Source organism: Monodelphis domestica, chromosome 7, assembly GCF_027887165.1.
Source record: "Monodelphis domestica isolate mMonDom1 chromosome 7, mMonDom1.pri, whole genome shotgun sequence".
Taxonomy (NCBI): Eukaryota; Metazoa; Chordata; class Mammalia; order Didelphimorphia; family Didelphidae; genus Monodelphis; species Monodelphis domestica.
The window spans coordinates 92,220,921-92,231,999 of record NC_077233.1 but is presented as its reverse complement, the minus strand read 5'-3'; the positions used below and the strand labels follow the sequence as shown (position 1 = coordinate 92,231,999).

The 11,079-nt window shown below is 50.3% G+C and overlaps 1 protein-coding gene across 3 annotated transcripts; it reads left to right on the top strand.

The window, feature by feature from the left end:
- The first annotated feature begins 1,908 nt into the window (after positions 1–1,908).
- On the top strand, positions 1,909–10,067 carry KLHDC8B (kelch domain containing 8B). 3 transcript variants are annotated; one of them, XM_056805073.1, is made up of 6 exons: positions 1,909–2,383; positions 3,508–4,184; positions 7,187–7,351; positions 7,647–7,871; positions 8,064–8,165; positions 8,841–10,067. In XM_056805073.1, the coding sequence occupies exons 2-6, from the start codon at positions 3,809–3,811 to the stop codon at positions 9,035–9,037; spliced, it is 1,065 nt and encodes a 354-aa protein (XP_056661051.1). In that variant the 5' UTR covers positions 1,909–2,383; positions 3,508–3,808; the 3' UTR covers positions 9,038–10,067. The 3 variants fall into 3 exon arrangements, with proteins under 3 accessions (XP_056661051.1, XP_007499904.1, XP_001367869.1); XM_001367832.4 differs by lacking the exon at positions 1,909–2,383 and adding an exon at positions 2,502–2,957; XM_007499842.3 differs by lacking the exons at positions 1,909–2,383; positions 7,187–7,351 and adding an exon at positions 2,486–2,957.
- The last annotated feature ends 1,012 nt before the right edge of the window (positions 10,068–11,079 follow it).

Below are 11,079 nucleotides of genomic sequence, written 5' to 3'. Positions count from 1 at the left end.
TCTAGATGCCCTCTAGGATGTATTTATGATCTTCCTAAAATGAGGCCCCCAGAGCTGAACACAATACTCTAGGTGTGCCCTCATTAGGACAGTACAATACAGTGTAGGATAGATAGCATTACCTTTTTTGGTTGTTCTCTTTATAGAGAGGAAGCAGGCAGCTTAGTGAAGAAAGGGCCAACCTCAGGGTCAGGAAGACTAGAGTTCAAGTTGTGCCTCAGATACAGAGCAGCCTTTTGACCATAGATACCATCACTACAGCCTAGGACTCTAGGCTTATAGCCTAGTGTTATCTTTGACTCCTCCCTTTCCCTGATCTTACATATTCAGTCATCTGCCAAATAATATTATTTCTATCTCCAGTTTTTCTTGCATCCATCCTTTATTGTCTATTCATAGTCACTACCCTATTTCAGGTCCTTATCATCTCTTGACTAGACCATCTTCTTTGTTCTTTCTGCCTCAAGACTCTCCTCACTCAAATTCTTCTTCCACACAGCTACTAAAAGGTAAATTTGACCTTGTGACTTAGTAAATTCTAGTAGCTCCATGTTGCCTCCAGGATCAAATATAAACACTTTGACTTGGCTTTCTTAGAAAAAGATGGATATCTTTTTGTTTTTTTAACATCACATCTAGATTTCCCTCCATATTCCTCTTTCCCACTCTTATATTAAAGACTTCTTAAAGGGGGGGGGGAATCAGCAAAACCAATTAACATGTAAAAAATTTGACATTATATGCACTGTTCCACACCTGTTGATTCCCACCTCTGCAAAAGATGGGAGCTTTCTCAAATCTCTTCTATGAGGACAAGGTTGTTCTTTATAACTTCTTGATGTTCAATTTTATTTGTTCTATTGTGGCTGTTCTTTCCATTTATGATGTTCTGCGTAATTTTCCTGGCTCAGCTTACTTGACTTTGCTTCATCTATTTGGCTTTTACAACTCTTCTCATCCTGGCCTTAGCATTCACTATTCTTTCATATACTTTCTTGCACTCTTCACCTATGCCAAACCGACCTTTCCTTCTCCAGTGTCTTCATGACAGTCCCTAAAGTGTGGCCTGTGTTCCTTTGCCACTTCACCAAATCTTTCTCTTCCTTCAAGATGGAGCTCCATCATCACCGTCTCCATGAAGCCTTTCCTGATCCTGGAAACTGCTAGTGCCTTCCCTCCTTCACGACCTTGTATTCAACCACCTCCTATTCATTTTGTATTCTGTCTTTATAACAACTTACTTATGGACTGTTTTCTATCATCTCTCTACACCTGGAATGTAAACTTGAGATAAAGTTGTTTGGTTTTGTGGCGCCTGGCACATAGAAGGAGTCTGATGAATACTTGTGGTTGTAAACTGTCACCCCAAATGGAATACATGGTTCACAGAAATGTTAAGGCCTAGACCTTTGGGGAACTCTTTGGGAATCAAACTGGGCTTCCTTCTCTGTCTTTGAAGGACGGATGCAAATAAGCCCAGTCTGTCAGTGGGAGTGCCAAGGAGATATAACGGTATGAACGTAAAGAGGAAAAAAAGCAGGAGGGACTTCTGGAGGAAGTGGTATTTGAATTGTCTTTGAAAAGCTGTATAACAAATGGAATAACAAACCTCGAAGATGATTAGTCAGTTTGACTCCCCTGCCCCTACTTTCAGAGAGAGGGTGGCCGGGACCCGGCCTTTTTAGGGGAAAGGAAATTACAATTGAGTGAGGATCAGCTCGCCGCAAGGCCTGCTGGGGTTTGGTGGGAGGCCGGTTGATTCGTGGAGTGCAAAGAGCCCTGGACCTGAAGTAGAGACTTGGCAATTAACAGGCTTACTTTATGTGCCCAGCCCAGGGCCACCGCAGCGGATACGGTTTTTAACAGCCCGGGCTCTCAAGTTTCCGTGGGGAGCGAGGGGAGCGGGGTTTGTACAGAAGCAAGTTCAAGAAAAGTGGGGGCGGGTGGAGAGGCGCCCTGGGGGAAGAGTTAGGGAGGTGGCGTTGGAGTCGGTAGGACCTAGCCTCACGGAATCCCGCTCAGGATATATACTAGTTGGGTGATCCCGACCCAGAAGCTTTCAGCAAACCAGTGCCGCAGACAACAATGCAGACTTGCTGCTGGCTAGCTTTAATTTCCATTCTGGGCAGCTTCCTACACCTCTGAAATCGGAGGGCAGGACAAAAAATAAATGGTGGTTGGTCTCGGAGCAGAGCTGGGAAGGCAGAAGTTCCCAGAGGTGAGGGGGCAGTCTCTTCAGGGGCGCAGAGAGCACAGTCCTGAGAGAGAGTCCTCCACGAGGCCTGCTCAGCCGGACAGAGACGCGCGGGGAAGGAGTGATGCCTGGGAAGGAAAGCAGCTGGCTAGCGGCGGGAAGGCGTTTCTCTGAAACTCAGTTTCCTCCGTAAGATACACCGCACCAGGGTGGGACTCCGCAGTGAGTCCTTTTCGTCGCGGCTCCCGCCCACGTGGGCAGCTCTGGCAGGCTAGCTGCGTGCGGTGCCCTGTGCTGCCGCTAGGGGGCGTGGCCGCCCCACCACCGCCGCTCTTGGTCCTGCTTGGACCCAGTCGGCTCGGGGTGCCCGCCCCCTTCGCTGGGCGCAATCCCTTCCCCGGCCAGCCCCGCCTTCCCGGGTGGGACTCAAAGGGTTAAGGCGGTGGATGGTTTCCCCGAAGCCGGAGAAGTCTTGGGGGAGGGGGGGGCTTGTTGGGGAGGGGGTGGTTCCGGCCCCCGGCCCCTCCCCTCAGCTCCCCTCCCCGAACGGCTCGGGGCTGCGGGCTGGAAAGGAGTGGAGCTAGGGGCCGGCGCCGAGCCGGAGCGGGAACCGGAGCGGGAACCGGAGCGGGAACCAGAGCCGGAGCCGGAGTGGGAGCCGGAGCCGGGGTGGGAGTAGGGACCAGCGCAGTGACAGCCCCCCCCCCCCCCACCTCCCACCGGGCCCGGCCCCCTCCTCGGACCGCTGAGCCGGGACCCTCGGGTGAGTATCGGCGGGGGAAGGGCGAGGGCCACTTGGGGGAAGTTGGCGATGAGGTGCCGGGGCCACGCTCCCGCCTGCGGGGTCTGGAAGGCGCAGGCGCCCGCAGCAGGATGGGAAGTTTGGGGCAGAGCCGGGATCGGGCGGCCGGGCCGAGGAGCCCGCGATGGGGCAGGGGCTGGGCGGGGAGCCCACCTGCTCAGACCTCTGCCTGGAGGGGCCCTGGAGATGCTGAGAGCACCGGAGTCCCTTCTCCACCTCACGGGCCTGAATTGCCTGGCCGATTTCATCTCATCTGGCCCCGCCGCCACCCTCCCCTCTGTCCATCACTACTCCTTTCCCTCTGATTCAGGTGGTGTAGTGGATAGAACCTTGGGACTTGCGATTAGGTCACCTAGGTTCTAGTTGAAGCGCTTCTATCAATTTACTATGTGACCTTGGACAAGTCACTTCCCGTTGTGAACCTCGGATTCTTCATCTGTAAAATGGGTTGGCTGAACTAGATGTCCTCTAAGATCCTTTCTGATTAATATATTCTGTGATTCCTTTCTAGGTAAAGGTGACTCCTCTCCCCTATGGTCCTCCCCAGCATCCAGGCTGGGCAGAGGAGCCTGTTCCCTGCCCTTGGAGATCAGGACAGAAAGCCGCAGACAAACTTAATCCTAGGCTCAGCCTTGGGGACTGGAAATGATGCCTTTCTGTGACCCCTGCTGAGCTCCATAGTGGCCTCTCTTTCTCTGTCAGGGAGCACTCACTGGCCTCCAGCCTAGGAGCCGGGGAGGAAGCAGGGGCTGACTGGGCCATGACCCTGGGCCAGCAGCTCCTTCCATTGCCCCTCGAGTGAGCAGCCAGCTATGGCCTCCAGTGGTGCCCGAACCTTTGTTTGGCATGTGTTTCCAGCCATGCCCACATGTCGAGTGTACTGCACACCTGCACACCAGGATGGGCACCTTTTTGTGCTGGGTGGATGCAGCCGGGCAGGATTGCCCTTGGGCACAGCAGAGTTGCTGGATGTAGCTTCACACAAATGGCTTTCCCTGCCTCCGCTGCCCACAGCTCGAGCGGGTGCAGCTGCAGTAGCCCTAGGCAAGCAGGTGTTGGTGATCGGGGGCATGGATGCCGGGCAGAGCCCCCTGGCTTCTGTGGAGGTGTATCACACGGACGAAGGCCGTTGGGAGCGGCGAGCTGCCCTGACACAACCAGCCATGGGCATCTCAGCTTTGGAGAGGGGTGAGCAGGAGCTTGGGTGTGGAAGGGGTGCTCCAGGCTTAGGTGCATGACCCTGGAGAAGGAGTGAAAGGGCTGCTGGACCTCCCCAAGGGAGATAGAATGGAAGATTATGGGGGAGGCAGAGAGTTATAACAAAGCTCTGGATTTGGAATCAAAAGACTCCCTGCTCCAGAGGAGTGACTTCCTTTCTCTAGATTTGTTTTCATTTCTATAAAATGAGAGAGTTGGACTAGATGATCAATAAGGTTCCTTCTAACTCATTCAATGAACCAATGAGAGGAAATGTTAGGGATGCTTTAGGGGAAAAAGGGAATAGCTGGGACCTGAGTGGCCCAAGTAGAGCAGAGGGTCCAGGTTCCTAGTGGATCCCAAGGAGAAGGATCCTCTTCCAACCCCTAATTCGTACCCTTTCCCCAACCTTTTGGTCTTTTTTCTAGCACACTGAACAATGCCCCAGGCTCTCTGTTTCTGGGGATCTCTGTTTCTCTGCTCTTCCCCCAGGTCACTTCCCCAAACTTCACCTCAACACTGACATTTTGACCTACATAGTCAATATTAATTAAGTGATTACTTGATTAGTGAATATTGATTAAGCCTTTACTGTATGGGCTCTGTGTTGGGACTGCTAATAAGGAAAATGACACTGTCCCTTTCCTCAAGAAGCTTATAGTTTCCTGGGGCACATGACACCTATACAGATGTAGAAGCTAGGATTTATATGAGGCAAAGGCTTCTTGAAGAAGGCAGCACTTGAGTTTTTGTTTTTTTTTTTAAACCCTTACCTTCTCTCTTGGAGTTAATACTGTGTATTGGCTCCCAGGCAGAAGAGTGGTAAGGGCTAGGCAATGGGGGTCAAGTGACTTGCCCAGGGTCACACAGCTGGGAAGTGTCTGAGGCGAGATTTGAACCCAGGACCTCCCATCCCTGGGCCTGACTCTCAAGCCACTGAGCTACCCAGCTTCCCCCAGCACTTGAGTTTTAAAGAGAATTTTAATGAATAAAAAGAATGCATTTTGAGGGTGGGGAACAATGGGCCAAAATAACTGAAACTTGAGAATGTGAAAGGGAGTAATGAAAAATAAGTCTAGAACACTTAAACTGCTCATAACTAAGGCCTTTAGTTACGAGCTTTCCAGATCCAGGGAACCAGTCTGTAGCTCTTCCAAATCTCCCCGCACACATCCAGCGATACACTTAGCTCTCAGCCTAGGTCACATCTACCACCACATCTACACAACCCTGTCGGGAGCTGGTGTTCTGAGCAGAAGGCAGGGAGAGAGGCTCCAGCCATTTCCCATGACTGAGAGGACAGACCAGCTTGAGGGAGGGCAGTCCTTCCATTCAAGGGAAGGAGGGGGACCCTCCTGGAGTAGGTTGGCTTCAGTCCAAAGCCTTCCCCCCCATTTAAAAAAAAAACAAACCTTTATTACTCATCCTAGGAGACATGAGGGCTGGGAATGCAGACAGCGGTGGCTCCCACAGTTATAAATAGGCTGGGAGGGAGGAGAACAAATGTGAAGATGGGCCTCTATTCAGAGCTAAGTGAAGATTCCTGTCTTAAATCCTTGAGTAATGGAATTGGACGACCTTCTGCCTAGCTGATGTTCATTCCCACCTCTACCCTTCCCCCAAGTGAAGCAAGACTGAAGGGAGTCGGGGAGAGGGAGGCCAGGAAGATAGGGCTAGATAAAAGTTCTGACCAGACACTAGAGCTTCCGGCCTCCAGGTGATTTGTTGTGTTTGTTATGGAAGCACTTGAAGGTCCTCCCTGCTGACCTTTGCCTCTTCTCCCTGGCCTACTCTATCCCCTACGATGCTCTTCCCTTCACACACACACACACACACACACACACACACACACACGAATTAGGGGGAGAGTATTTGGAAACCAGAATCCTCTTTCCAAATATTCCCAAGTTGGAATTCAGGAAAATGTCCCTGTTCAACTGGTGCCAGGGCTAAGGAGAATGGAGGTATCCAGGAATTCTTCCCCTACTCCCAAGTCTGACCAGTATTTTAAGGTAAAGCTCACGGCTCTTTTATCCTCTCTAAATTGGATCCTGTAATCCAAAGAAGCCTTTGAATGAAGTTAAATCCATTTGGGCTCCCTTCCCTGACTTCACTCATATCCTGAGACCTCACGCCCACTTTTTTTTTTTTAAACCCTTCTGTATTGGAAGAGCAGGAAGGGCTAGGCAATTGGGGTTAAACAACCTGCCAACTAGGTTGTCTGTGGATAAATTTGAACCCAGGACCTTCCCTCTCTAAGCCTGACTTCCACTAAACTATGTAGCTGCCCCTCACTCACTTCTTGCTTAGTTGAGCATTCAGATTCCTTATCCATCCCTACATCATAAACTCTGCTCCCCCACCCCCAGGCTTAACCTCCAATTTAGCCCTTGTCCTGGGGTTCCTCCCCTACTACTCCCCACTGACCTCCCCCAATTCAGAACCCTCCTTCCTAAGCTGAGCCCCCCCCCCACCTCTTGCCTCATCCTGAGCCCCCTACATACTCAAATGCCTTTACCCACATTTAGGTATGCCCTGGGGTTTTGGAGGCCTCTGTGCTGTGGATCTGGTAGACTCCAGGCTTTGATGCTGGACTGGTTGCTATGGAGTCTCCAGGGAGACCATGCCAGCTAGTATAATTAGATCCCCCGCTTTGTGTTCTTCCCAACTGAGCAAGCCAAAGGGTGGGGGTGCCGATTAGTGGCCCAAGGAGCAGAGAGCAGCAGGGATCCCCCTTCCCCATTTCTGTGGGGGCAGAGATAGCTCTTGGGCTATAGAGCTGACAGCCTCTTGCTAACGCTGGGCCATCTCTTCTATCTCTGCCAGCTGTGGTGTGCCTGTCCCAAAGTACTTCTTTTGCTTTGTACATTCTCTCTGATGAGCTTCAAGATCATTAGAGTGGTTGCTGAGGGTCGTCCTGTCCGAGGATAGGGTCAGTCCAGGCAGGCTTCTCTGCAGGAGTTTAAAGTCTGAAGCTGCCCTCTCTCTGGCAGATGGTGTGGTGTATGCTCTAGGTGGGATGGGTTCAGACACAGCCCCACAAGCACTGGTGAGGATGTACGAACCTTCCAGGGACCGATGGCTGTCCTTGCCCTCCATGCCCACACCCTGCTATGGGGCCTCCACCTTCCTTCAGGGGAATAAGATCTTTGTTCTGGGTAAGTGGCTGTGAGTCTGAAATGGAAGAGGATTCTGGGTATGTGTGTGTGTGTGTGCTTGAGACTAGGGTTAGAGACTAGCTTAAGGCCACAGGAGAGTTTCTGGTTGGGGCCAGCAACGACTGGACCCAGGAACCTGGTCTCAAGCATTGCTTTCAGGATTTCCTGTGCCCCACAAGGGCAGCAGAGAATGATGCAAATAATTGAATGATTTATGCATGGGGAGAGGAATGAAGCTGAGGTTGAGAGACGGAGAAGGGAAGGATGCTACTCCAATTTTCTCTTTACTTTCCAGGGGGCCGCCAGGGGAAGTTGCCTGTAACTGCCTTTGAAGTCTATGATGTTGAAATGCAGAATTGGACACGTTACCCGAGTGTGCCCAGCCGGAGGGCCTTTGCTAGCTGTGCCATGGCAGAGGGCAGCTTCTTTAGCCTGGGGGGCTTGCAGCAACCTGGACCCCACAACTTCTATTCCCGCCCACATTTTGTGAACACTGTGGAAATGTTTGACTCAGAGCAGGGTGAGTGCCAGGTCCCTTGGGGGCTTAGAGGCCAAGCATCTAGATCTTGATTTTTCCTCCTGGACAGAAGAAATGGGGATTTCTGTTTGGATGAAGATCTAAACTTGGACTTTCATTTTAACTCTCAGTTGGGAGTCATAGCAATGGTCAGTCTGTTGGTAGTTCAAAGAAATTGTCCTGTATTTCCTGCAGGTGTCTGGACAAAGCTTCCTCGTTCTCTCCGAATGAGGGAAAAAAGGGCGGACTTTGTGACTGGCTACCTTGGGGGCAGAGTTGTGGCAGTGGGAGGCCTTGGTGAGTATTCTGAGAGCTCTAGCCCTAGTTTATCTCTAGGACTTGAGGTGGGGAGGAGGCAAGACTTGTGGAAGCAGTAACCGTCAGGTAAGTACGTTTACCTCATAGAGCTGCAGAAGCTTAGACATTGCCTCCTTCACTTTCTTAGTGTCCCTTGGGGATAGTTCATTGCCTTGCCTACTTCACATTAGAAAAAGATGGTACTTTACGAACTCAAATATTAAATCTTATATTTTCTTTGGGATCTTTGCTATTGTAGAGAAACTTAAAATGAATGAATCCCCTCTGGGTATTGGATTGGAGCATGATATAGTAGAAAGGACACAGGATTGAGAGTTCTCAATCTGGGTTCTGAGTGTAGCCATGGCTAAATTATGGCACCTCTCTGAGGCCAACACCTCATCTGTAAAATGGGGTGAACAGTATAGTCACTGCTTATCCCAACAGGGTTGAGGAAAGTGCTTTGTTAACCTTAAAGCATCAAATAAAAGCAGTGCTTATAAAACAAGAGGGTTGGACTAGATCAACTCTAAGGCCCCTATGTTCAATGATCTTTCTTTGACCTGGGTCAGGGTTGGTGGAGGCCAAAAGCTGCCATGTAGCCTGCCTTCCTGGGGCTGCCCTCTGCCCAAGGGCTCAGACTCTTCTCATCACACTGGGTCTCTTCTCTCAAAGGCAACCAGCCATGTCCCCTGGGCTCTGTAGAAGGCTTCAGCCTGGCAAGGAGGAAGTGGGAGGCACTGCCCTCGATGCCGACAGCTCGATGTTCCTGTTCCAGTCTCCAGGCCGGGCAGCAGCTGTTTGTGATTGGTGGAGTCGCCCAGGGCCCCAGCGGAGCTGTGGAGGCCTTGTGCTTACGGGATGGGGTCTGAAGACTGGCACAACCCACCTGTTCAGATCTGCCCACCAAAGACTTTGCGCTTTCTGCAGATGTTGGGTGGTAGGGGAGAGAGGAGAGTGTACTGCCACCCTTGGCTCAGTGATGCTATTTTCCTGTCAATGCTTAGAACAAACACAGACTTTGGCTTTTTGAGGTAGGGAGTAGCACGAGGACACAACGAGGCCCTTCAGCAAAAGCCAAAACCCAGGACATACAACAATGGCCAAAGGAATGGCCCCAGAAGTGAGACTAGCTCACTCCCAGCCTAAGAGGGTAGGGTTAGGGCAAGTTGACAGAAAATCAAGCTGGCTACCCAGGGACAGAGCTCTCTTTGGCATTAGCTAGCATACACCTTAAGCACCAAGGCTTTAGGGCTTCTCTGAGAGTGGGAGGACAATAGTTTCTTCCACATCCCTATACTCCCTTCCCCTTCCCCAAAGTTGTCCCCAACCTCATTTGGCTACAGAAAAGAACTGCTGTGACCCTCAATAGCTGTGCCATCCCTATGGGCCTAAGCTGAGCAAGAGTCGGGAGTAGCTCATGAAGCCCAGCAGATTCTCCTTCCTAGTTTAGTGCCTACAAGGAGGTGGCCTGGTACACCTACACCTCCTAAATAAAGCTGGCCTTCACTGTAAACACAACACTGTAAACACATAACACTCAGTGGAACTGTTTTTGCCAAGGGAACAAAAAGGCCTATGGTTTGGGGGTGGGGTGGGGGTGGGGTCTTGGGTGGAAGAGATCTTAATTTTAGCCTGTCCAAAGACCTCCTTTTGCTTCATATTGGGGGAAGGTGGAGAGAAGTATGACTTAATGGATTGGCTCCAGTTAAGAGACACTGATTATAGTTTCCCCATTCCACCAGTAGTTGTTGGGTGACTTTGGACAAGTCATCTCAGCTCGTGCCTCAGCTTCCCATCTATAAAATGGGGATCTATAATAACCTGCCCTACCTACCTCACAGGGCTGTTGTGAGGCTCAAAGATGTCGGGATATGAAATATGAAGATCTACGGAAATGCATGGTGGTGGTGATTACTTTGCAAACCTTGCCTTTCTCCATTTTTTTCCCCCAAGGACCAATCAAGGGGAGAATTAGAATTTCTTGCTTCTTTATGAATCAAGTCCTGGGGCCTGTATGGGTAGGTCTGGCTTGAGGGACTCCTCAAGCAAGCTGGAGGACCAGGGACCAGATCTCTTGCTCAATAACAAGCTGGGGTGGCAAGAAACTCTTAAAGTGGCTTGTTGAAGTGGTGCAGCCATCTCTGTACCATCCCAAGGAGGGTATTTGTTGGCATATGGGTTCTGGGATATTATATTCTTTCATTATGAAGTCACCTTATTTGTGGAGTATAAGCAAGAGACCTGAGGTACTGCCAGCCTTTTAAATCCTCAGGTTCCTTAAATGTCAAATGGAGATTATAATTTCTCGTTCTACCACATGTGCCTGTTATGAAGATCTATGAGAAAATGGATGGAATACCTTTTGCAATGCAAGCTGTAAAGGAAGGTATGACAGTCCTTCAGATTTTGAACAGTCCTGAAATCTTTCATCTTTGGATATTGGTCCCCCTTTTAGGGATGGAGAATTTTGGAAGGAGACTATGGGTGTCAAATGGAGCATAGTTCCCTGCCTAGGAAACACAATATCCTTCCTGCATCGTCCTGACCACTCACGAACTTCATATGCCAATACCTTAGTGTTTGGTCCCCAAGGTCAGGCCTCCATTCTCCATCTTCTCCCAGTGGAGCAGTGAAAGTCTAAGCTACATAGGGGACTTGGTCCTCCCCTAGAAGAGATATTCTTCCTGCCTCCCTTGTTCTTGATTATTCTTGAAACTGGTTTGAAAGTCCTGCTTTTCCTACAGCCATTTCAATGTGGGAGGCAAAAGTAGCAGAAGGATAAGAACCAACAACATATGACAACTGGTGCAACATGTTGGGTGTCCCACATTAACTTGGTTCTGGCAGTACTCCACTCTCTCCCCATTGAATATTGCTCTCTGTAACACTCCACATTCCTTGGCTCATTCCA